The sequence below is a fragment of the Bos taurus genome, chromosome 6 (assembly GCF_002263795.3).
Source record: "Bos taurus isolate L1 Dominette 01449 registration number 42190680 breed Hereford chromosome 6, ARS-UCD2.0, whole genome shotgun sequence".
In the NCBI taxonomy this organism is placed as follows: domain Eukaryota; kingdom Metazoa; phylum Chordata; class Mammalia; order Artiodactyla; family Bovidae; genus Bos; species Bos taurus.
The window spans coordinates 117201319-117226993 of record NC_037333.1 but is presented as its reverse complement, the minus strand read 5'-3'; the positions used below and the strand labels follow the sequence as shown (position 1 = coordinate 117226993).

At 65.7% G+C, this 25675-nt stretch overlaps 1 protein-coding gene across 7 annotated transcripts; it reads right to left on the bottom strand.

Moving 5' to 3' along the window:
• Nucleotides 1-1162: 1162 nt before the first annotated feature.
• Nucleotides 1163-25352, bottom strand: CTBP1 (C-terminal binding protein 1). 7 transcript variants are annotated; one of them, XM_024993765.2, is made up of 10 exons: nucleotides 25266-25352; nucleotides 17317-17509; nucleotides 16019-16173; nucleotides 7624-7768; nucleotides 6317-6523; nucleotides 4602-4816; nucleotides 3587-3717; nucleotides 2919-3046; nucleotides 2245-2362; nucleotides 1163-2047 (listed from the first exon to the last, which is right to left on the bottom strand). In XM_024993765.2, the coding sequence occupies exons 2-10, from the start codon at nucleotides 17321-17323 to the stop codon at nucleotides 1861-1863; spliced, it is 1293 nt and encodes a 430-aa protein (XP_024849533.1). In that variant the 5' UTR covers nucleotides 17324-17509; nucleotides 25266-25352; the 3' UTR covers nucleotides 1163-1860. The 7 variants fall into 7 exon arrangements, with proteins under 7 accessions (XP_024849533.1, XP_024849528.1, XP_024849532.1 ...); XM_024993760.2 differs by lacking the exon at nucleotides 25266-25352 and adding an exon at nucleotides 24522-24741; XM_024993764.2 differs by lacking the exon at nucleotides 25266-25352 and adding an exon at nucleotides 24172-24217.
• Between the last annotated feature and the right edge of the window lie 323 nt (nucleotides 25353-25675).

Below are 25675 nucleotides of genomic sequence, written 5' to 3'. Positions count from 1 at the left end.
CACGGCCGGAGAGTAAGGCCTGGACCTGAGGGCAAAGGCACCCACCTCACACGGTCACCCTCCAACCCATGGAGGGTCCTGAGGTCAGCTCGTCTCCACAGGGCCCACCCCCTGCCTGGGGGAGACCTGGGGGCTGGTCCTCATATGCAGCCCATATAGCACCCAGGCTCATGGTGTAGAGTCACCCCACCTTTCCTCAAGATTTAATAGGAGTCACCCACATGGGCTCACAGTGTAGGGGTCACCCCACCCGGGCTCTCGGTGTAGGAGTCACCCCACCTTAACTCACGGTGTAGGGGTCACCACCCCACCTGGGCTCTCGGTGTAGGAGTCACCCCATTTTAGCTCAGGATATAGAGGAGTCACCCCAACTAAGCTCACAGTGAAGAGTCCCCCACTTGGCTCACTCCTTAAGATAAGGCTGGATTGTCTTTTTTTTCCTCTAAGGATTTGGAAAGTTAATCTCAAAATTATTGGAAAGTACACCTGCTTTTTGTCCTCTCAAGTCAATTGGAAATCAGTGGGTTTTTTCTACTTTTTAAGTAATTTTTAGAGCTAAGGTTTGAAGCCATTTGTAATTTCCTTTGAGAAAGTTTTTAAGTCTAATTTCTTAGGAAGTTACAGAGCAATCCAGGTCTTTTACTTTGTGTTGGTTTACCAAGTGTTCTCTCTTAAGTTCTCATCAGAAAGTTTTCATCACATTCTCTGTGATTTGATTGACATTGGGAACTGTTTAGCAACCTCCTCTTGAGTCCTGATCCTGGTTGTAGTTGTCTTATTCTCTTCCTTTATCTGAAGGGAACAATTTTACTAACATTATTTTCTGAAGTCCGTACTGAGTCCCGCAGTGTTCTCCTAAGCCTCCGCTCCAGCAGCTCCAGGTCACTGCAGGCGCCGCCCTGCCGGCGTGCCCTGCACTTCCACCGTGGCTCAGGACCCCCGGGGGGAAGGGGCGGCACTGCACACAGAGCAGCGAGGACCCCCAGGTTCCAGTGAGGACGCAAAGGGCAAGCGGCTCCAGAAGCCAAAGGAGGCGGAGCCCAGCATGGACCCCCCGGAGCTGCCCGTCCAGCTCCGCCCCGCAGGCGCTCGCGGAAAACAGGACTGACCTCGCCAGTGCCCGTGAGACAAAGCCGCTAAAACAGAGGCTGGGCGTGCCGGCTCTTTCTGGGACTTTTATTTCTTTAAAATAATTCATACAAATGGTTACGGTCACAAACATGATTTTAACCAAAATATTGCTAGCCTACCACATCAGCAGGACGGCACCGCGGGCCGGGCGCTGCACCCGTGGCTGGATGGAGGCCGCGCGCTCCCACCCAGCTGCCTCATGATGCCGTCTTCGTTGGAAACAAGGGGATCATGCCAAAGTTAGGAAAGACAGCCTTGGTTCTGTTTTTCTAAATTATTCTAAAAATAAGACAAGCAGGTAGAAAAAACAATGCACTGTGTGGCGTGAAAAGAAACCGGGAAGGGTTCATTGTCCTGAGAAGTCTGCCAGCTGCCTGTCCAGGGCGCTTCACACGCAGGAGGAACAGCCGTGCGCAGTGCCGTGGCCGCCCGGCTCTCCTGCCGACAGCTGAGCAAACACACCTGCGATGTTCTAGAGACTGTACACAGACAAGGACATTCGGGGGAGTGAACTACTAACTTCTGCTGCTTAACGAGGGCGCGGAGGGCGCGGAGGGCGCGGGGCGCGGCCGGCCCTCGGGACGGGACAACTACAGTCGACGCGGGCAGCGGCACCAGCTCAGCCCCGGCCCCCGGCCCATCTCCGGAGACCCGGCCACCGCGGGCACCGCGCCTGCACACGCCCGTCCAGGGCTCGGCCAGCGCCCCGGTTGCAGAGCTCCGCCCCGGCTACAACTGGTCGCTCGCATGGTCTCTATCCGCCTCGGGCTTGACGGTTTGGCCGGGAGAAGGGGCGTGGGGAGGGTGGGAGACGGGGGGCAGGCCGTGGGACAGGGACATCGCGCTGGGGACGATGCCCTCCACGGCGGCCGGGATGCCGCTGGGTGCCACGCCTACCACGCCCGGGGGGTACCTGCTGGGGGAGAAGGCGCCGCGTGAGCCCGGGGGGCGCCCTGTCCCACGGCCGCCTGCTGGGCACCCCGTCCAGCCCCGCCCCGCTTCGTGCGGCCAAGACCCAGGACGCCGCCCCATCCACCACCCTGAAGGCTGCCGCCCGCTCGGGCGCGTGTGCCCCAGCCGCCCAGGGCCACGGGGGCCCAGGGCCCCGCTTACCTGTAGGCGGCCCCATTGAGCTCAGGGTGTACCACGGCGGGGTCCACGCTGGCCCAGTGGGTGGCGGCCGCCAGGTGGTCCTTGTTGACGCAGTTCTTCAGGCTGTCGGGGATCCGGCCTGGGAAACGTGGGGGAGCGAAGGATGGGGCCTGCGTCCCGAAGCCACCAGGGCCTGAGGGGGCTCTGACGGGGGCGGGGCCGGCCGCCCCTGCGGGCGCAAGGCCCTCAGGCAGAGCGGGCCCCGCCTATCTGGGCAGGGTCCCCCTCGAAGCTCAGGGACCCCTAACCTCAGGTGGGCGACCTCAGCTCACTGGTGCCTGCTCAGACCAGAGGTTTCAGAGCTGACGGGCCCGCCCAGGAAGCTCGCACACACAGAAGACTTCCTCAAAGGTGCGGAGAGACACACGAGCTGACACCCCCAGGTCAGCGAAGGAGCGTCACAGACGCGACGCCAAGAGCCCCTGCGTTCAGAGTATGCCGCGCGGAAACGTCCCGCCCTGGTGGGTCTTGTCTCCTTCCGCTCCCAACCTGTGCCCCGCCCCGCGCCCCGCCCCCAAGGCCCACGACCCCGCCCCCACGACCCCGCCCCGCCCCACCCCGTGCCCCGCCCCTACGGCCCTAGCAAGAGCCTGGGCTCCCCCACTCCCATGCCCCCAACCCCCGACCCTGCCTACCTGTGATGGCTCTCCGGATCTCCCTGGCTGCCTCCTCACGCATCTCGATGGAGGCCTGCTCGCTGTACCAGGCCGCATGCGGGGTGCAGATCAGGTTGGGCGCGTCCTTCAAGGGGCCCTGGCTAAAGCTGCAGAGAGGTCAGAGGCTAAAGATGAGAGCCTGACTCTGGCTGGAGCCCACCCCCACATGTCAGATCTGCCCAGCCCCTCCCTAACCACAGTGGGGAGGGTCTCAACTGGGGACACGCCCAGCCCCCTGCAGGTGATTTGAGCTCTCAGACCTGGGGCCCCTGAACACCCCTGCAGGCTCCAGGGGTGAGGACCCCCCGGGCCCTGCTGCCCGACAGCCTCTCGGCTGGGGCGTCTACACACAGCCACCTGGGGGCCAGCGGCCTCGGACACTTGACAGGGGGCCCTGGTCTCAGCTCTCCCCCTCCCCCAGGTGCAGGACCCAGGGCTGTCCTGGCCCGCAGAGCTGAGCTCCCCTCCCGCTGAGACCTGGCTTGGCCCTGGAGGAAGGTCTACCCTAGGCCAAGCTCAGGCTGCCCAAAGGCAGGGCCGGGAGACCGGGTGCGGGCATGGCCCCCCCCCCACCAGGCCAGCCGCAGGCTAGTGCAGCACATGAGCTGCCCGCCCACGCTGGGGGCCCCGGGAGCAGCGGGAGGCACCTGAAGGGCTCTGACTCGTGCACGTCCAGGGCTGCGCCACGGATCCGCCCCTCCTTCAGGGCCTGGGCCAGAGCCTTCTCGTCCACCAGGCCTCCCCGGGCCGTGTTCACCAGGAAAGCCCCTTGTCTCATCTGAGAAGGACAGACGATGGGCCTGAAGACGCCCCTTCCCTGGTTCTGTGAAGGAGGCTGCCCCTGCTCTGAGATGGGGCACTCCCTGTGACCCCAGTTTCACCCCGCTGACGGGCTCAGGCAGCCGTCCGTGGGCGCAGGGCTCTTCCCTGGCAGGCTCCTGTCTGTCCAGGTCTCACTTGGTTCTCACGGATGGCACAGTCTGACCAACCCCCGACCCCCGGAGGCTAGCCCAGCACGTGGGAACGGTGTCTGGCCTCACCCTCCACAGGGCTGGGGGGGTGGGACAGACAACAGTCACGGCTCCACGTGTGCACACAAGAATGTGCAGGCACTCCCATGCACATGTGCACACACAGAAGTATATGTAACCACATATGCACGTGTCTGCATACGTGTGTGAAAGTCGCTCCGTCGTGTCTGACTCTTTGTGACCCCATGGACTATCCAGTCCATGGAATTCTCCAGACCAGAATACTGGAGTGGGTGGCCTTTCCCTTCTCCAGGGGATCTTTCCAACCCGGGGACCAGGTCTCCCAGATTGCGGGCGGATTCTTTACCAGCTGAGCCTCAAGGGAAGCCCAACCATATGTGCATGTGTGTGTACACGTGCAGACAGACACAAACGCAAGCCGTGACTGCACAGGCCCACATCTATACAACCATGTGCGCACGCGGGGAGGGCCATCGGCATCCAAACTTGCCCGCACCCAGCTGTGTGCACTGCACGTGCTCACAACACAGAAGCCAGTGTACACACTGTCACTTGAAAGGCCCGGACCCAAGAGGGGCCGTGCAGGGTTAGACCATCCCACCCCCCCCCCCCGCCCCGCCCCGCCCCCCGCTCCAGCCCAGCCCCGCCCCAGGCGGTCCTGCAGGCAGACCTGCTTGACGGTGAAGTCGTTGATGAGGTGGTGGTTGTGCTCGTTGAGGCCGCAGTGCAGGGTCACGCAGTCGCTGTGGAAGAGCAGGTCCTGCAGCGTGCTGACCCGCTGCAGCCCCAGCGCCCGCTCCGTGCCGTCCGCCAGGTAGGGGTCGTAGAAGAGCACGTTGAAGCCAAAGGCCTTGGCCCGCAGTGCCACCGCCTGCCCCACGCGCCCTGGGGGAAGACGGGCATCACCCTGGGCGCCTGCCAAGCAGGCCAAGCAGTGGGCGCGTGGGGAACTAGGTTTCAGGGAGAAGGGCCGGGGCCCCTGGAGTACGGGCACCCAGCAGTCCAGCGGACCTCCCTCGGGCGGCACCGCGGGGGCTGGAGCAGCCACTGGCTCTGCAGGCGGGCGATGCAAGCCAGGAGCCCCAGCTCGGCCACTTCACTGCAGCACCCGACTCCTCAAACCCAGGGAAGCCCAAAGAGGACTTCCGTTTCTACGAACAAACGTGCAAAGTGGAATTGTGTATCCAGCAGCTGCCACTGCACAGCTCTTGGGTCCCCGGGAGCCACACACAGCGCCCCAGTGTGGAGCCACCATGGCTGCGACCCTGGCCTCTGCAAGCGACGCAGGCACCGAGACCCTGCTTCAGCTCATGCCACCGGGGCCCTGCTCTGCTTTCAGGAGGGAACCAGAACACAGGCTCTGGGGGTCTCTAGAAGGGCGCAGGGTTGGCCGGAGCAGACAGCCAGGGCCACGGTCCCCAAGGCAGGTCTGACGGCCCCCAAGGACGACCAGGAGCCAGTTAGCATGCAGCCTCCGGGGCCTGTCTGCACCAACACTGCCTAGATGGGATGTGGCCCCAAATCCACCGGCCAGGGACATACAACCGCCCCACCCTCTCCGCACCCCTTCCTCCTCCTCCATCACGCCGAGCGGCCCCACCGGCCCCACCCTGGCTGGTTCTGGGCACAGGGGCCCCGTTGCTTGGTGTAGGGTGCTTGCATGGCTATGGGGCTCCAACCAGCCTTGGTGTCTGTGTGGGCAGTCCAGCAAATCACGTCGGGAGTGGGACATCCCCACGTCCTCGGACGTCCGTGGTCCTGATCTGAGCTAATGCAGGTGCGTCTCTGCCCTGCAGCTCCCCACAGCTGCACAGCGGGTGCCTCTGCCATGGAGAACCCTGGGGATCACAGATGGGGGCACAGGAGCTACGCCCCCAGGCAGGACAGGCTACTCCGTCCACACTCGCCCTCCCCTGCCTCCTCAACCCCCGAGGCCGGACCCACTCCAGTACCTCTGCCCCCAGCACGTCTCTGCTCCCTGGTTTGCTACCTGAGTTCAGGGCACCAGCCTGCAGGGCACGAGGGCAAGCGAGGGGGACAGCGAGCAGCCTCCCTCCACCCCGGACAGGACTCAGGGCAGCCACCTCGGCCCCACTTGGCAGCCCTGAGCGTTCGGCAGGTTGAGCAGGCACAAGTGTGGACGCCCACAGGCCACACATGACCCCGCCACAGGGTACGCGTGACCACGCCCACAGCACGTGACCCTGAGGGCACTAACACCCGGGTGGGTGTGTGGCCCCGCCTGCTGTTCCTGGGGCAGCTAAGAGACCAGGCCAGCCAGTGAGCAGCACTGGCTGGACAGCCGTCCCAGGTGGGGAACCCCCCAGCAGCCCGGCCAACCGGCCTCTCCGTCCACAGGCGCGTGCAGGGCGGAGGCCAGCGCACCTAGCCCGATGACGCCCAGGGTCTCCCCGCGGATCCTGGCGGCTCCGGAGGCCACCTCCCGGATCTGCTCAACGCTCTGGACGCGCGTGCCCTCCCGCAGCGCCTGGTGCAGCCACGTGGTCCTGCGGTACAGGTTGAGGATGTGGCACATGGTGGAGTCAGCGGTCTCCTCCACGGATGCGGCCGGCACGTTGCAGACGGCAATGCCTGGAGATGCAAGACATGCAGGGCAGTCACTGGGATGGTCTTGGGCGTCACTGACACGTCCAGGCCAGGAGATCAAGGAAGGTTACCTGCCCCCGCCCTGGACCACTGGCCACTGGCCCTTCCTGGAACGGGTCTTGGCCAGGCCACTCCTCCCCAAGCAGCGGCCTCCCTGCCCCTCAGCACAAGGAAGGGCGGGGTGGGGGGACGGGACATGCATGGGAAACTGAGCAAGAAGAGCGGGAGTCCCGGTCAGACCCAAGGCGGCGCCAGAGACCAGGCCCTGCGGGGCTTCAGAGGGGAGGACCACCCAGCACGCCCAGACGTTCCTGGAAGAAGGACGCAGCCCCAGCTGGTGAAATCAAGAGGCAGAGAGGACCAGCTCCGTCAGCAGGCACGAGCCCCAGGGACACACCGGCTCGGAGAGTACCCAGCGTGCCCGGCGACAGTGGGGTGGACGCCGAGGGGAACAGGAGATGGTGGGGTGGACGCTGGGGCGACAGAGCTCAGCGGGCCCAGGCAGGGTGAGCCCTGAGACGCATGGCAGCTGACAACGCAAGCGGCTCTCTCTGCAGTTCTGAGCTGTCAGTGACCAGGTGCCGTGGCTGAGTGAGTCCTAACCTCCCACAAGGCGGTGACCAACACACAGGAAACGCAGAGGCCACAGCCGAGCGGCACCGCAGGCGGAAAACCACCCAACAGACCCAACAGATTGAGTCTGTTTCCAAGTGTGAGTCACACACGTGTGCTCGAGAGCATGTGCACAAGAGCACAGGCACACCCCCATACGCACACCAGCATGTACACACTCCCGTGTCCTGAGTCACAACAGAAACTTCCTTTCCTGGCCCGTCTAGTGAACAGGGTCCCCGGGGGGTTCTGCAGGAGGGCGGGTGCGCTGCCCGAGGCCCGGGCCTCCTGAGGAACAGTGCCGCCAGCCTGCACCTGGCAGGGAGCTGGCGTGGGGCTCACACGCGGAGAGCCGTGTGGACGCCGGCCCCCAGGCCCCAGGCCCCAGGCCCCCTTCGTGCGGGGGACCAAAGCAGCGAGGCCATGCCCGGGACAGCAGGCAGGGCTGCGGGGGAGGGTCCCGAGCGGCCTACCTAGGTCCCCGGCCGACTTGATGTCAATGTTGTCGAAGCCGCTGCCGATGCGCACGATTATCCGCAGAGCCTTGAACTTCTCCAGATCCTCCCTGGTCAGCGTGATGGTGTGGTACATCAGCGCGCCCACGGCCTCGTTCAGGACCTGCAGCGAGAGCAGCGTGGTGACCGGCGCTGCCCCGAGCAGCCCGCGCCCCTGTGGGCCCAATAGGCTGTCTGGGTGGGAGGCCACCCGGGTCCCCGCGTGAGCACCTGCCGTGACCCGAGGGTGACGGCGACCCAGCAGACCCGCCAAGGACACCTGCCGGGTCGACAGAGGGGACGGGGCTCGCCTGACTGACACAGGGAGGTGGGAAGGGGGCTGCCCTCTCCCTGGGCACTGGACGCCACAACAGATGGAAAACAAGGGCACTGGGAGGACCCGAGACCCCCAGAACCACCGATGGGGAGGGGAGCCATGCCGCCATGCATGACCCACTCCCCGAAGAGGAGCCGCCGCGGGGCAGTGCACACCGGTCCCCAGGTGGTGAACACACAGCAGTGAGCACGGGCACCCTTTCACACCGGGAGGGGCACACGTGGTCACCCCTCACCGTCACCGTGCGGGCCGCTCCCCCGGAAGGGTCGGGAGCAGCTGCAGCCCGAGGCCTCTGTCCTGCGCACCGCGGACCTTGGGGGTGGCCTCCCCCGGCCCCGCACTGGGAGGGGCATCAAGGCTGGGCACAGGTTTTATGCACGCTCGGCCAAGAGGCTGGCCTGGCCAGTGCAGACCCCGCGAGGGGCCTGACAACTCAGTCTCTGCCCCTCGGAGCGTGGCTGGGGCATCACCGCCCCCCCCCGCCCCGCTCCCCACACGGGGGGTCAGGATGCTTGCAGGGACGGGGTGTGCATGTCTCAGCGGGGCTGCCCCGGGTGAAACCCATGTGAGCAGGTAGCTGCCAGGGTCTCCTAAGAGCCTGGCGCACAGACCTCCCCACCCGCGGGGTCTGCTCGCGTTGCGCCCCACGCAAAGCCCCTACTTGCGCACGTGCACGGCCCCACCCACCCCACCGCTGGCTGAACCCGCGTTCTGTCAGCACCCACCCACCAGTAAGACGTGCCTGGCTGGGGGTGGGGGGCCACAGCCCAGGACCAGGAACGAGGGTCTGCTCTGGATGTGCTCGGAACAGCCAGGAACCTACCAGCTCGACCTCTGGACCCAAGAGTGGGGCCCCGGAGCTGAGCCACCTGGACCCAACGCATCAGACTCCAGGACCTGCTGCAGCTGGGGACCCAGTTCACCCCTCCCTAATGGGCCGGTACAATCCGCGACATCTCAGAGGCCACGGGGAGGCCGCGGGAGCCTGCCCGCAGCTGGGGACCCGGTTTATTCCTCCCTAACAGGCCAGTACAATTCGCGACGTCTCAGAGGCCACCCTCCCCTCCGCACAGAGCATCCAGCGCTGACTCGGGGTCCCCGGGGGGCGGAGGCTGTTGGACTCGCGGGGCTGCACGGTGGAGGCAGCAGCTGGCCCGCAGTGGACATAGCGAGTGCGGGGTGTGGGCGCTGAGGGGGGACCCTGGGCAGAAGCCAGCAACCTCTCAGACGGCCAACGGCCCTGGACTCATCTCTCCTATGATTACGGGGTGTCGAATGGAGACAGACGCAGGGCCCCCCAGAATGCAGTTCCTCGAGGGTGGCGTGGCCTTCCTTCTCGTCCTACGGGCCGAGGGGGCCCGGAGAACACAGCACAGGGGGAGAAAGGTCCAAGGCAGAGACAGCTGTCAGCAGGGCAGAGGGCCCAGGGCCTGGTCCTACACGTGCGGGCAGGTGCTGCCAGCCTGGCTCGGGCCCTCCCTGCTCAGAGGACCCAGGGATCCCAGCCCCAGGCCCCCGAACGGGCCAGCGGGACCACACTGAGTCCTGACAGCCGCCCCGGCCTCCTAGGAGGGGGTGAGACGCAGGCCTGGTGAGGACGGCGTGAGGCAGTGGGCCAGCATCAGAGGCAGAGGGATTACGGGGGCACGCGGGGTGGGCAGGGGCACAGGGCAGGGCACGCGGCCGGGGCGGGGTGGGTGGTGAGGCGGCAGGCTCAGCCGTCAGGTCCCTGGGAAGACCCCTCTTGCTGCCCTGTGCTGTGTGGGCGGGGCTGTGAGGAGGCCCCCAAGGCTGTGGGCAGGCTGCGTGTGGACAGAGGTCAGTGCCCACTGTGGGTGGGCAGGCAGGTGCTGGAACTGGAGAGGCGGACACATGGCTGCCAGCGTTGGGAGGGGAGGCCCCGCGTTTAGCCTGGTCAGGCCTGGACAGTGAGACACGTGTGGCCTTCGACTGAGACGGGGGTGTGTGTCGGGGGGGCGGGCTGAGGCAGGTGGGATGGGAAGGGGTCCTGGGGCGTCCTGGGCCGCGAGGCAGCGCATGGCCCAGGGCCGTCTGGAAGGTTCTAAAGCTGGGAGACCGTGCGGCTCCCAGTGTGTCCGCTGGTCCCCCTGAGGTGAGTGGGCGGCTCCCCACAAACCTCTTTAGGCTCTGGTCCTGCTGCTACCACCCCGGGAACGTCCGCCCACCAGCACCACCCACCCAGCAACTGGCGATCCCACCTTATGTGAGGTGCACACCAGTGGGCACCATGATTTTAGCTTTAACTTTAGACAGCATATTAAAAAGCAGAAACATTAGTTTGCTGACAAAGGTCCGTCTAGTCAAGGCTATGGTTTTCCCAATGGTCGTGTATGGATGTGAGAGTTGGACTGTGAAGAAAGCTGAGCGCCGAAGACTTGATGCTTTTGAACTGTGGTATTGGAAGAGACTCGAGAGTCCCTTGGACTGCAAGGAGATCCAACCAGTCCATCCTAAAGGAGACCAGTCCTGAATATTCATTGGAAGGACTGATGCTGAAGCTGAAACTCCAATACTTTGGCCACCTCATGCGAAGAGCTGACTCATTGGAAAAGACCCTGATGCTGGGAGGGATTGGAGGCAGGAGAATAAGGGGACGACAGAGGATGAGATGGCTGGATGGCATCACCGACTCAGTGGACATGAGTCTGAGTGAATTCCAGGAGTTGGTGATGGACAGGGAGCCCTGGCGTGCTGCAGTCCATGGGGTCACGAGTCGGACACGACTGAGCGACTGAACTGAACTGATCTGAACTTCTGGTGTGGCTCACCCACACAGGGTTCTGGGTAAACCCCTTTTCCACGCCTGGTCCTGTTTCTGCCGAGCGTCCCTGGAACCAGTACGAGGTGCAGCGTTCTCAGAGGGAAGCCGGGACGCCCCCAAGGGCAGTCCCACGGTGCATCAACCTCAGGGTGAGCCCACCGAAGGGCCACCACACCACGCCCAGGCCCTGGGCCCCACTCCTGTTGGTTCCTCGTGACCCTTTTCCTGGATGCAAAGTGGCCGCAACACCCCTGGTATGCCATCGACCTTCCACGGTCCACTCCCACCAACCTCCACCTGTTGTGTGACCAGCCTGTCACCGACTCAATGTTATCAAATCCACAGGGGCTACCAGGCCTGCCTGGCCGGGCACTGGGAGCAGCGGCACCTGAGGGGTGCTCACCAGGCACCAGCCCAGAGGTGGGCCAGGGCGTAGCTGGGGGGCTGGGCACCTCCTCACCTCCAGGCTCCCCTCCCAGCATCTCACACACACAGACATGCATGCATGCACACACGCACGCACACATGTGGACACCTGCACAGAGAAAGACACACACGTACACACAGACACACGTACCAGACACCTGCACACAAAACACATGCACACACACACACACAGACGTGCACACAGAAACACATGCGCACACACGCAGACACACGCAGAAACACGCACACACGTGTACACACATACGGACGCCTGCACACAGATAAATACACGCGCGCATACACAGACACGTGCACACAAACATGCACACACGCACACACACGTGCGTGTGCACACACCCTCAGTGAGGCCCAGGGCTGACACTCCCAGACAGCCCCAGGGGTTTCCGGACGACGGGCCAGGTGGAAGGACGGTGGGCTGAAGACTGCAACCCAGATTCTTGGGGGCCTGCTGGAGCACACCAGATGGGCATGCAGGGGCCCAGCTGCCCTGGGAGTCTCAGGGGCCTGCCAGAGCACCGCCCGCCAGACTGGCATGCAGGGGCCCAGCTGCCCTGGGAGTCTCAGGGGCCTGCCGGAGCACCGCCAGAGTGGCACGCGGGGGCCTGGCTGCCCGGGTGTCTGTGAGCTCCCGGGGTGGGGACGGGTCACCCGCTCCTGCAGGCTGCTGGGCCGGGTCTACACCTCGCCCTTGCTCACTCTCCGCTGAGACGGTCGTTCCTGCCCGCTGAGGGGTCTGTTTGCTGCTAACCCCCAGCTGGTGCGTGCACTGCAGACATCCCTCTGTCACCCCTCTCTCTTCCCTGATCTATGTGACTTGTTTTGTGGGGAGACCGCTGGACTGCCTCACGGCCAGACAGACCCTCTTTTCCACACGTGACCTGCAGAGCTGCCGCACCTGGTCTGTCGGGGGCGGGGGAGGGGGACAGCCTCGCGGACACCCCTCTCACTCCCGGGTTTGGCGTGCACACAGGGCACTGCCCAGCATCCCTCAGGTCCCCTGAGTGGGCCCCCACTGGCACCACTTGCTCTGAGTTTCCCTGCGCTTCATGTCTGCCTCACGTGGTCTCCGCACATCCCTGCTGGGACTCCGCTGACCAGGTCCCCGCTGCAGCCCCATGACCCTTCCCTGAGCGCACCCCCGTCTTCCCCAGCTGGCCTGGCCCTCGATGGGACCCCAGGCCTCCCTCTTCCACGGCCGCCTCCACCTCGTGGGGGCCTGACTTTCCCCCAAGAGCCTCAGAGGGAGCGGCCAAGGGGCAAGACGCCCCCTCAGGGTCCGCATGCTGGGGAGGGGGGAGCAATCTCAGCTGAAACCCTTCTCCCAGGAGCTGTGCACCTGCCTGGGGCCACTTTGATTCCTGTCCCCCACCCTGGCGCTGGTGAAGTCTGAACCCTGAACCAGGGCCTCCAGGGGCCCCTGACACTTGTCCTGGCTCATGGTGGGAACATGGGAGCTTCCATTCAGCTCTGAAGTTTCTCACGTTGTGGTGAAAATGTCCAACATCCATCCAGCTATGAAGACGAGCGGGCGTTTCCCCAGTGCCTGCAGCCACGTGGTCTAGGGGCCCCGTCAGCTCCACAGCCATCGGGGTCCTGGACTTCTGTCTTGCTGCCCTGCTGCTCCCAGGCTCCATGCAGCTTCCCCTCAAGGTCTGGGTGGCTGCCCAGGCTCCAGCCGTCACATCTGGTTGCTGCTGGGCTGTGCTCAACTGTGCGGCCCCTGGACTGTGGCCCGCCAGGCTCCTCTGTCACGGGATCTCCCAGGCAAGAGTACTGGAGTGGACGGCCGCTCCTCTCTCCAGGGGATCTTCCCGACCCAGGCATCAAACCCACGTCTCCTGCGGCTCCTGTGTTGGCAGATGGACTTGGCGCCACCGTGCCACCCAGGCTGGCAGAGGAAAGACAGCTCTGCACACGCAGGCTGCAGCAGCCCTGGCTCAAGTGGGGGCGGAAACGGGAGCCCCAAGGGCGGCTGCACTGGGGCCCGCCCCCCCGGGGAGTCTGCATCTCTCCATGCTCCTCTCTTCCACCTGCCCTCTGGGCTTCCCAAGACTACGTCTTCCAAGCTTCCTGCTAAAACTTAAACCTTTCGCTCCTGTATTCAGTTTCCAAGAGCTCCTCTAGCCCTCCTGGGACTCCTTCCTTGCTGCGTCCTGCGCAGTGTCCAGCCAGGCAGCCCTCCGGCCTAGGAACGGCAGTCACGCGGTTCTAACACCTCTTCTCTCTGAAGCAGAAGGTTCTGTTCCCCGGACATTTCTTCTGCCTCTTCTCTGACAGGCGAGGCCTCGGCGTGGCTCCCGTGGGTTTCAGGACGTAGAGGGCCGGTTGGGGGAGTTGCCACCTGCCTGGCAGGGTGGGCAGAGCTCGCTGCAGAGCCGAGGGCCCTGCCCCTGCCCAGGGGCCTACTGAGTAGCTTATTTGGGTTTTATAGTAACTGGCTGAAATAGTTTTGGTAACTTACAATTTTAGAAGACACGTTTTATCTTAGTTTTCCAATTCATTGGCAAACTTGTTTTAATATTGCTTAAAATTTTTAATTTTTTTTTAATTGGGTGATTCACTTTTGGCTGTGCTGGGTCTCTGGTGCTGCGTGTGGGCCTCCTCTGGTGGCAGCAACAGGCTGCTCTCCAGGTGTGGTGCATGGGCTCCAGGGCATGTGGAACCTTCCCAAACCAGGGGCTGAACGTGTGTCCCCCGTATCGGCAGGCAGATCTTAACCACTGAACCACCAGGGAAGACCTGCTTATGATTTTTAAAAACTTCTCCCTGTATCATCTCTCTTTTATTTCCACTGGTTTTTCTAAACGTATCTTTTCTGTTTGAAACAGCGTAAGACTCACAGGAAGCTGTCCACGGGTCACGTCCTATCAGAGGAGCCGCCACCTCCTCGCAGGACTGCCGTCGCCACAGAGGAACGCCCTCCCGTCAGCACGTGAACCCGGCACCTCGGCCTCCCGGTCATGGAGACGGGCCAGGGTGATGACTGGCCGTCCCTGCCAGCCAAGGCCAGCACCCGGCTCGCTCTCCCTTCTGCTGGCCAAGCAGGCGCCACAGGCCCGGGCCCCGGGCCGAGGGTGGCTGGGCTCCCTCTGGTTCCAGCCACGAGGCACGAAGCTGCTGGGGGCTCTCGGGGATGTCAGTGTGGCTGTGGGGCTTGCTTCTCGAGTAGAAACACTGGCCATGGGCCCGCCGGGTGGGCAGCCCGAGCCTGCTTGGCTCGGGGGCCCACCCACCTGGGCTCCGGGAGCCGCTGTGCTTCTCTCACCTGCAGTCCGCGCCCCCGTCAGCACCGGGCTCCGGCCCCTCCGTCAGCTCTCCTCCTGGCCCGTCGCCGCCCTGGGTCCCACCTCGGGCCCTCACCCAGAGCCTCTGCCCCAGCTGGCCGCCTCCCCGCCCACGCTGCCCAGTAGCCAGCAAGTCTGCTCCGCGCTCTCAGGTCAGCGCCGCTGTTTCAGCTCCACATCTTCCTGACGTCTTTTCTGTGCTCGGCTCCTCCTGGATTCTCAGACTGTTTCCACATCGCGGTTGTGGCGGCAGCCGCCCCGTGGCCTTGTGGGGCCCCTCTTGTGACTGTCTTTCACTCTGTTTTTTTTTAATTCGCTCAGTTGTGTCTGATTCTTTGCAACCCCGTGGACGGTAGCCTGCCAGGCTCCTCTGCGCATGGGATTCTCCAGGTAGGAACACTGGAGTGGGTGGCCATGCCCTTCTCCAGGGCTCTTCCTGACCCAGGGGTTAAACCCGTGTCTCTTAATGCCTCCTGCACTGGCAGGCGGATTCTTTACCACTAATGCCATCTGGGAACCCCCAAAAGTGAAAGTGTTAGTCCTCAGTCGTGTCTGACTCTGCAACCCCATGGACGGTAGCCTCCAGGCTCCTCCCACGGGATTCTCCAGGCAGGAACGCTGGAGTGGGCGGCCATGCCTTCTCCGGGGCTCTTCCCGGCCCAGTGATCGGGCCCAGGCCTCCCATGTTGCAGGTGGTCCCTTCCCGTCTGAGCCACGGGGACGTTCTTGCTCAGTCCTCCCCTCCCCTGAGGCCCAGTTGTCTTTGTCTGCGCGCTGCACTAGCTGTGATCTGCACGATGACTTGGGGCCCAGGCTGACAGCCTCTCCCCACAGAGAACCGTCCCCTTCCTCCTGCCAGCCTCCCAGGCACAGGGCGGGGGCCTCGATCACCCACGTTCAAGGCTGTGGGCGGTCCAGGCCAGATGTGGACACGTGAGGACGGGTCTGGTTCCAGCTCAGCCTTTCCCCAGGGGCCCAGCACAGAGCCGGGGTCCAGCCGGGCTCCATGCTCACTGGCCCATGAGGTGCCAAAGCTGCCCAGCCTCTCAGCTGCCACTGCCAGCCCAACAGGTGTGCCAGCCCAGCAGGCGAGGCTTGGCCATCGCCTCAGTTCACCCTGCAGCATCTGGGCCTCTCCCAACCCTGCGGGCCCTCCAAAGTGCCGAGGTTTTATAAGCCTTCGTCCAGCTTCCTCAACTGACTCGGGAAAGGTGGTTCTGAAGTCTGGTCGGCTGTGACTACAGACAGAAACCAGATTAACGCACTCCCGTCTTGGGGAGCCTGGAGCTTCCAGGACTCACGTCACGAGAGCTGCAACCACACGGCACAGGGTCGGGGCGTCCCAGTGACCACCACCGCTGTCATCAGTACGGGCTGGGTGGGGGGACCGCCCGCCCCCTGCCAGCACCGTCCACCACAGCTGAGTCCGAGGTGCCACTTTCTAGGGAAGACCTGTTTCCAACAGAGACGTCCCTGCGCCTCCCGACAGGCCAGGAGGCACCTGCTCCCCGCCCGCCCGCGTACCTTCTCGTGGATCTCCTGCGTGGACTGCGCGTCACAGAAGGCCACGGTGGCCACGTCCTTCAGGATGGGCATCTCCACCGTGCAGTCCCGGCCGTCCAGCAGCGCCACCAGGGGCCGGGGGTGCATGGGCCCGTTCATGATCGGAGGTCGGACGCCTGCAACGACAGGGCCAGACGCTCAGCTCCCTTCCGGGACCTCAGCCCACCCGCCGTGGACCTCGCGCAGCCCACCCTGAGGACTTCCAGCTCCGTGCGTCCAGCCACTGGGATCTTTGTCAAAAATAAACTAAAAAAAGCCAGGGGCAGTTGGTACAGCTCACTGCCACCTGAGCGGCCACTGACAGCAATGACACCCCCACCACAAATCAGGGCCTTGGGGACACAGAGCCCCAGGCCCCCTGCATCGCAGCCAGCGTCAGACACACAGGCCAGAACATGGGGGGCTCGCGGGCATGCCTCACGTTTCTCTCTCATTCCAGGCTGCAGCATCGCTGCCCCAAACCCGACAAGGACCCAGCCGGCTGCAGCCGGAACCACCTCTGCCTGAAGGGCTGTCAGAAACTCCCTCCTTCCACTTGACGCCCAGGCAGACACGGGAGGGCGAGCGGACATGCGAGGTGGCCGCTTCCACGGCCTGCGTCGGACCCCGGCCCTGCACCCTCAGCAGAGCGCCGGGCCCCTCCGTCTGCAGGGAATACAGTTACTGCCGCCCTGTCTCTCCAGCTCCCCCTCAAGAACAGAGCGTCTCACTCGGGAACAGCACCCACGTGGGTGTGACACACGCCCACCCACAGCTGTGTTCAGCTTCAACTTCGCAAACCTTGAACCACGCAGCCCCGAGAACTACGCCCTAGGGTCCAGGGGCCTCTTAGCCAGAAGGCACTCATGGAGCCTTGAGTGAACCAGCGGGTGGGGCACACAGACCGGAGCCCCAGCAGACACCGACCGGGGGGCACACAGACGGGAGCCCCGCCAGACACCGACCAGGGGGCACAGACGGGAGCCCCACCAGACACCGAACGGAGCCCCGACAGACACCAACCGGGGGGGCATGGACGGGGGCCCCGACAGAGGACACCAACTGGCAGGGCCGGGGTGGCAGTGACTCCCGGCCATAGCGAGTCTGCCGGGAGGTCGGAGAAGCCTGCTACCTCCTGCGGCCTGGCCAGCACCTCCCCCCAGGACCCTCTCCAGAAGCAAAGCCCAGGGCCCCTGGGGCGTCCCTGGCTGACCCCACGCACTCGGGGACCAGGCGGCTCTCCTCCTCGGGCAGCCTTGCGTTCCTGAGCCCGAACCAACCTGCCATCTCTCAGTATGGGCGCAGCTCCCACGACCATGAATTCAACTGTTCAAAGCAGCTATCTTCAGAATCCCCCGGCAGAACCGCGGCCTGTCACTGCGTCCTCATCCCACGTCTTTTATTGTCTCGAACCAAAGCTCCTAGGCGCCCGTCCACGGCGACCACCGAAGCCCGCGCCGGGTCAAAGTCTGACTAAAAATTAAACACAAGAGACACGTTAAACGCCACCGAGGGCCAACTGGACTCCTGAGCCCGGGTCCCCACGTCCTCGACCCACGGCCACCGGGCGGGACCTGGTGTGGGGGTGACCGGGCAGGCCACAGCCAGGACTCAGAGGCTAGAGGCTCACCCCGAAGGTCACATCCACATGCCCAGGACCCCCTAGACGTCACCCTGTGCATGAGCTGGGAGGGGTGGAGGGTGGACGGCTCAGGGAACACGTCTGTGGCCAGTTCTGGAAGCTTCTGTCTCATGGGGCCCATCACTTCCTGGGCCTGGGATAGGGCAAGCAGACTGGCCTTCCATGGAGGTTGCTGGGGAGAGGCCCCTGGGATGCAGACCCCAACCTGGACACCCCCCTTACAGGCCTGGACATGGGGGCTCCCCAGGCCAGTGGGCACATCAGCCCCCTTGGGCAGCGTCCTGCGGCCGGGGTTAGATTCAGGGGTGGTCTTCCCCAAACAGCTCCGGGGGCAGGACGACCCTGGACAGTGGCCGGGCCGTGACAGGGCCCGCATGCAGGTCACACGCCATCGGGGACATGGGCTGACAATCGGGGGCTGGGGGTGAGCGCAGACCACCCAGCCCCCACCCCGAGAGCCTGGTTCACCGTCTCAGGGTGAGGCCACCCCCAGCACGGGGCAGACCGTGGGTACCTGCCACAGGGCAGGGGCCTCCCAAGGCCCAGGCGCCCTGTCCGCCTCACGGCGGCTGCCAGGAAAAGGGCCTGTGTCCACGGAGAGCGCCGAGTGGGCCTCCTTCTCACCCTACCCTGGGCTGCACTGCTGTGTTGGGCTGCAGGAGGCCGGCCCCACACACTCCTGGGCCCCGTGGACAGTGACGTCCAGAGGCCCCCCGCCCAAACTCCCATCTGCGCACAGCCCTTCCGAGGGCAGGACGACCCAGCCACGACCTACACCTTGCGTTGCCCGAGTCCTTCCTGATCCGGCCCCTCCCAAGAAGTCCTGGCCAACAGACCAGGCTCAGGCCATGAACCCAGGACATGGGGCAGGTGCAGCCCACTTCCAACAGCCCCTCGGTCAGCAGCCTGCTCCCCTCCGGGCCCACCACCCGATGGGCGGCCAGCACCCAAGCTGATCCCATCACTAGCTCCTGTGTGGCCTAGGGGTCACCCCCACGTGGCCGCGAGGGTTGAAGCCCCCCAGCATCTGGGTCCTGTTTGCCATCTTTCACAGGCCCACGAGCGGGGGTCATGGCGCCTTAGGGCCCCAGTGTCCGCAGCGTGGATGGCAGCCCCGTCGTGAAAGGACTCGGTGCCCTGGATCTGTGCTTCCTGAGCCTGAGACGCGCACTGGGCTCCCCTCACACAGAGCAGCAGCGCTCCTCTCTGAAACCACAAAACACGGGGAACCGACGTTTCCATGGTGCAAACGGCGACGCTCCTCTGCCTTAACTTCCCTCTGTGAAAAATGTCCTCAATTAGCCGTCAGACAGCAAGTATCCCCCCAGCACAGCAGACACGGCCCCGGGACAGGAGGCCACCCCACCAAACCGCAGCAACCTCACCGCCAGCCCCCAGGCCTCAGCCTCTCAGAAGGCACTCGGGGACACTGACGGGCAAGGGATGCCCAGCCGGACGGCAAGCCAGCCACCAGGGACGCTGGCCCGCCTTGGGGTCTCCCTGGCTCAGCAGAGCTGCCCTGGGGCCCCAGCTTCACACCCAGTGACATATCACAACCAGGGGTGGGGGGTGTTCTGCTGGCTGCGATGGCCCCTTGGCCCACCCCTGTGCCCCGACGGGCAGGGCCAGGAGAGGGCACTCAGACAGCCCAGACTGCAAGGGCAGCAGGGGTCAGGCCCCAGCAGTCACCTCCGCACGGCCGAGTAGGCCGTCCTGTGTGCTGCCCTCTGCCCAGAGACCCACGTGTGCAGGTGATGGGACTCCAGAGGGGTTACAGCCGGCCTTCTGGCAGGAGGCTTCCGCCAGCCTCCTCCCTAAACCCCAGAGAAACCAGGAAGTGGGTGGGGGGTGCCCAACAGGCCTAAGCGGTCACTCACGGGCCCCCAGTCACCAGCGCCCTGCCCGCCTAGGGCCAGGCTCTGCCCCTCAAGTGAGGCCCCACACCATGCCCTCCCGGCCCTGATATGGCAGCCGGGACCCCGGGCTCTCGTGCCCACCGCTGGCCCACCTGCTGTGAAAACGGTCTCAAAAGAAAGCCCCGCTGCACTGAGCAGCCTGAAGAGGCCAGCATGTCCGCCACTGCGGGGCAGGGGGTGCCCACCCACTGTGGGCCTGGGGGCTCGGGTGCCAGTCTGGACAGGTGGAGGGCCCCGGTCAGAGCTCAGGCCCAACGCACAGACTGGAGGCGCCCTCTGGCGGGCACGGCAGATGGGCCACGTGAGTCTGCTCTGTGCCAGTCCCAGGGCCCTGTGGGCAGGACGGCAGGGTCCAGTGGCCAAGACTTGGGGATTCGACCGTCTAGTAATGCTGGGGATAACGCAAGACCACGGTCGAGAAACTTCCAGGCCAGCGATGGGCACACTCGTGGGGTGAAAACGCTAAGCCCCGTCTGGTTTCTAGAGACAAGCAAACAGCAGCCCGTAAGCGACCTCACTGTTCAGCACGCCCGTGGCAGAGCCCGACACAGGGCCGTAGGACAGCCTCAGGGTCGCGGTCACGTCCAGGGCCCCCCGCCACCCCCACCCTGCACACCCCGCCAGGCGCCTCCCGGCCTCCGGGCAAACAGCGCCTTTAAGGAGGGTGGAGGAGGCCTGCAGGGACCCAGGCACGTGGCCAGCAGGCGTGGCCTCGCGGTGGCACCCAGACATGTCCCATGCCCCCTGTGGGTGCAGGGCCATCCTGCCGGGCCCCCGCCCCCACCCTGACTGGACGAGTCTCAGGGGAGACACGGGGGTCTGCAGTCCTCCCCCAGGGGAGCAGGGGTCGGAGTGACACAGGGGGAGGGGTCGTAGCCAGAGGTCCCTCGCCCTGCAGACTGCAGACACACCCGCCCCGCACCCTCTCCAGAAACCGGGCCCTGTCTGGAGGTGACGCACGGCTGGCTCCTTGCAAAGAAACTCTGGGGACAGAAGCGATGGGGATGCCCCCTGCCCCCTGGGTGACTCCAGTGACCCTGAGGAGGGCCCATCTTGGAGGCAGGTGGCTGACAGTCAGGGCACCTGCCAGGGTAGAGGCTCCGTCCCCTCAGTGGCAAGGCAGCGAGGAGCAGGTGGGTCACCTCGTGACAGCCCAAGGTTCCCAGGTACTCACACACCGTCCTGGTCAGCCCTAGACCCAGGACTCTGAGCAGAGGGGCCCGGCCCCGGCCCCCTCCCACCCTGCACCTGCTGACCCCACAGAGGTGCTGTGGGCGCTCGGGGTGGGTGTGCTGGGGGCGGGGGAGGCAGGGAGACAGGCACACCTGCTGGGCGGGGAAGGGCCGCACCTGCTGGGCTGCAGCCTCCCCACTAGACTTCACTCTCCTTTTCCTCCCAGTCTCACCCCCTACCAGCCTCCCTGGTCCCCTCCTGCCCTCTCTGGTTTTGCTCAGGGATGGACATGGATGCCAATCGACCTTTGGGGCCCTGAGACCAGGACACAGGCTCTGCTGGGCTGGGCTTCTGGGGGCACTCAGTGAGCATGTGGGGAGGCAGGGACTTCTGATGACCAGCCTGACGCAGGGACCATGCTGGCCCCACGGCAGGGGACAGGCGCCATGGGCAGCGTGGGTGGCAGTGCCCAGCGTGCACGCCTGTGCCCAGCGGCACAATGAGGGGCAGGGGGACGCAGCGGCCGGTGAGAGAGGAAGCCCCTCTGAGGGCTGGACACAGCCCTGAGCTCCCCCGGCTCCCAGGCAAATGCTGGGAGAGGACGATGGGGCCAAGGCGGACGTCCACGCGAGCCACGGCCCAGCCGGGCCCAACAGGACGGAGGGCACTGGCCAAGGCCCAGCAGGCAGCCGCGTCGACACCCCTCCCAGACCCCGGGACAGGCAGACGGCACCCTGGAACAACACCTCATAGCAGCAAGAGGGGATGGAAGGGACCAGAGGGGACGGCCGGGGACCCGGGCTGCGACTTGACAGCCACGCTGAGGGCGATGCCGACAGGGGGAGCTGCGTGGGGGACTCTCTGCACCATCTCACACTCACTCCCGCCCGTTCCACACACTGGGCACGGCCTGCGCCGGACGGCCATTCCGCCCCGCCCCACCCCAGCCACCATGCACCTGGGCTGCATTCTGGGGCACAGCTCCCCAGGGTGCGGCTGCTCTAGAAGAGACCAGGGCTGTGGCTGGCAGACTCCAGGCTCACCAGAGTCGCTGAGCCCCCAGACTGATCACACTGAGAACCCGGCCCTAGGCCTCACTGCTCCCACAGCACCAGGTCAGGGGCGCGGGCTGGCTCACGCCTCCTGATGCGGGGCTACCGAGCATCGCAAAGTGAACACACCAGAGCTCACCGCCAAACAGCCTCTGCTTCCTCTCCAGCCCCAGGAACTGCCCCTTCAAACTCAAGCTCCAAACTCTGCAGCCACGAACAGGGTCCCTGACCCCACGTCCAGTCCTCCAGCCATCTCCCTGACCCCGCGCCCCGCCACACTCCACCAGGCCTCTGGCCTGCACGCTGCGGCTCCTTGGTCACCGCAGTCCCTTGCACACGCCTCATCAGCAGGAAACGCACGCGTCACTGCCCCTGGTACCTTCCCATCCTCCTCTGCAAAGCCGGCCCATCGGTCAGGACGTGCCCTTTGGCTGACCACCAGTCACAGCTCTGACACGCCAGTGCCCCCTGCCCACCCCCGTGTCGCTCTGTTTGAAGAGCCGGCAGCAGCCACGCCTTCTCCAGCTCACCCCTGCCCCCAGCACAGCCGTCTGAGCAGGGGTCTGGCCACACTCACAGGATGGGTCTGGCTGTGGTGGATGCTGAGCCTCTGTAGGCAAGGCCAGGGGGCTCCCCCAGGCACGCAGGGCTTCACAGCACCCGCAGGACCACCCACCAGAGTCAGCCTCGTTCCGCAGTGTCCTCTCAACTCCTCAGAAACCAAAAGGCGCCCCACACACGTGCTAGATAAAAGCCGTGCCGAGAGGCGTGAGTGTGTCACGAAGACTCTTCCCCACGCGCGCTCACCTCTCCCACCGTCTTCACTCATGCCCACCTGTGTGCACGTGTCCTGCTACCTTCATGCTGCTCGAGTCCCAGGAAGAACTTCATCCACATCAAAGAACAGAGAGGGGCAGGTTCACTGTGATGCAAACCGTGACTGCGGAGGTCACCTTCCTGCCTTCCAGAGAGAGTCTGCACAGAGCCCCTGGCCCTGAGCCTTGCCCCCTGCCCCCCCAGGGCCTAGCACCCTCCCCATCCCCCACCCTGCCCCTCCACCTGACAGGTGGCACCCGCTCGGTCACGTGACCCCACTTCTCACGCTCCATCCCCACTCTACAGCCACGACACAGCACAAGGAGTCCACGACCATGCACCGGTCAGGGGCTCGGCCCGGGTTCCCTGAGGGCCAGGCCTGTGCTCTTGCCTGCTGCAACCACTCGTCCAGAGGCTCAGGGATGCTCCCCATTCAAGAATGGACAGGAGACGCTAACCCACAGGGCACCCCAAGCGTCCACACTGCTGGAGACAAGCTTTCTCCTGAGTATCTGTCTCTGCATACATACATTTGAGACTTGGGTGAGGGGGTCCTGGAGAGGGAGAAGGTGCCCCCATGGGATAAGACCTGGAGACCCCACTCTGGACCCCGCATGTGCGACCCAACTGTCCAGTCATCCAGAGAAACGGGACGAGTGGTATCACTCCTCGGGGCGGACTCGGAAGAAAACCAATCCCATCGCACGCCCCGACAGCGAGCCTGTCCTAACCAACCACAGAGAAGAGCATCACCGGAAAGGAGGCTGCCCGCCAGGCTCCCCGCTTCAGAGGCTGCCCGCCACAGCCCGCCTTCCCGCAGGGCCAGGGCCGGGGGGCCCTCCGCGGCGGGCAGGCACCGGCCAGAGGGAGCCCCGCCCGAACCCACGGCCGCTCCTGCATCCACAGACCTCAGAGCCCGGGGCCCGGTCTGCGGGCTCCCGGGGACAGGGCGGGCGCGCGGGAAGCCGCGGGGGGCGGCCCCTCCGCAACCGACTGGACGCGCCCCCACCGCGAGGGGGCCCCGGCTAGGGGAGCTGGGCCTGCTCGGGGGCGCGACAGGTGGACACGGCCCGGCCCGACGGGGGCGGAGCGCGGCGGCCAGCAAAGCACCACCGCGGGCCGCCCCCCGGTCGCAGGCTCGGGCGCCGCCCGGGCACGGAGGGTGCCTGCTCCCCACACTTGACAAAGCAAGGAGGGGACAGGGTGAGACGGACGCGGCCACAACCGTCCGGTCACTCGGGCGGACAGGGGCCTGGGACGGGTGTCACCTCCGCCGGTGACCGGCACGGCGCCCCCCGCCGCCTCGTCACGTCAGACGTTTCAACAGCGGGTCCGCAATGCCCAGGGGCGCAAAGCCCCGGAAGGCCCAGCCCCAGAGGACGAGGGGCCACCGGCGCGCCCGGCCTCCCTGCGGGGCCCCGCCGGCAGGAACCCCGCCAGCCGGGACCGCAGGGCGGACAGCCCGGCAGGGACCCCGCCTCGGGCGCGGAGTCCCGGCCGCGACGGTCCTGAGGGCCCCGCACCCCTTTGTGTCACCTGCGCGGGCGGGCGGGGCGGCGGCGCACGCGCACTCGCGCACAGAAGCCCGCGCACGCGCGCGGCGCCCCCCGCGGCCCTGACCCCGGCCCCGCCCCCCGACGCCGGCGCGCACACGCACGCAGCACGCGCACGGCACCCCCCACGGGCGGGGGAGCGGGGCACTCGCTCGCAGCAGCCCGCGCATGCTCACGGCGCCCCCCGCGGCCCCGGCCCCCGGCCCCCGGCGCGCGGACGCCGGCGCGCACGCGCACTCGCACACAAAGCCGGCGCCCGCGCCCGCCCCGCCCGCCCCCGCGGCCCCGCCCCGCCCCGCCCCCGCGGCCGGAAATGCGCGCGCGCGGCCTTACCGAGCGGCAGGCCCTTGTTGAGCAAGTGCGAGCTGCCCATGGAAAGGCGCGGGCGGCCGCGGGCCCCGACCAGTCCGGCGCGCTCCGCCGCGAGCCCGGCGCGTGGCGCGGCCTGGGCGCCGTCCGCCGCTCTGCCCGCTCGCCTGCGCCCGGGCGCCGCCGTGCCGAGCCGCCGCGCCGCGCCAGCAGCCGCTCCACCGGGCGGGGACAGGGCGCGCGCGCGGGCGGGGCTTCCGGCGCGGCGGCCTCCTGTTTCCAGGCGCGGGCGCCGCGCAGACCACGCGGGCGGCTGCAGGCCGCGCCCGCCCGCCCCGCCCGCCCCCGGGGCCCGGCTCCCCGCCCCGCCCCGCCGGCCGCACCTGCCGGGCGCCCCGCGGGCCCCGCGCGTGCTCACGCTGCGGCCCCCCGGCCTGGAGCCTGTTGAGCCCCTCGTGCACCCTCCCGCGTGCTCCCATCCCGCACCCACGCGCCGGCCGCCGAGCAAGCGGCGTCTGCGAACCGGGGTTTTAAGAGTCCTTTTGGGCTCCTTGGGGCCATGAGGTCGGGAGAGGCAGCGGCGCCGCCCCCGGAGGGTTCCTCTGAGATAACCGGCCCTTGTGCTTGAGATCCGGGGACCGAGGAGGGCACAGGCGTGGGCGGGGAAGCTCCCCCTGAACCGGGGCGGTGGAGGTGGTCCCTGGGAAGCGGCCAGGTGTGTGGCCGAAGTCGGTGTAAATCCAACGTCCCCCAGCCCCAGCGAGCGACCTGTGCTTCGTTCCAGAACTCCTCCTGGCACTCGAGAGTCAGGAAAGCTCTCCAGGGTGGGAGGTCTCCCGGCCCCGGGGTCAAGGTGCTCTGGTTATGAGCAAGGACGGAGGCTGGCCCTGGGAGACCGTGATGTCTAGAGCAGCGGTGTCCTGGCAGTGGGAGTGCTGTCAGGCGGCCTTGGAGACACGCAGTGCCCCTGTTTTCATAGGTGAGAAGCACTGAACCAGACAGCCGCGGGCTGGTGAAACGTGAGGAACCGTCCTGAGAGCAGCTGGCCTCTATGCATCCTGCAGATCCACAAGCCAGCGAGAAAGTGTGGGTGGGTTTGATAAGCGACGACAGGGGAGCCGGGTAGCTATCCACAGAACAGATGCTTTTAAACTCGCGCTTGGTACTCAACTGTGAGA

Bases quoted from the DNA above. Each gene is read 5' to 3' on its own strand.
- CTBP1 (XM_024993758.2), bottom strand. From the start codon at position 24,561: ATGGGCAGCTCGCACTTGCTCAACAAGGGCCTGCCGCTCG. The intron at 7,769-16,018 runs GTACGCGGGCGG...CTCTCGCTGCAG, and splicing joins CGCAGGAGATCCACGAGAAG to GTCCTGAACGAGGCCGTGGG. The intron at 6,524-7,623 runs GTAGGCCGCTCG...TTGCATCTCCAG, and splicing joins CAAGTCGGCCGGGGACCTAG to GCATTGCCGTCTGCAACGTG.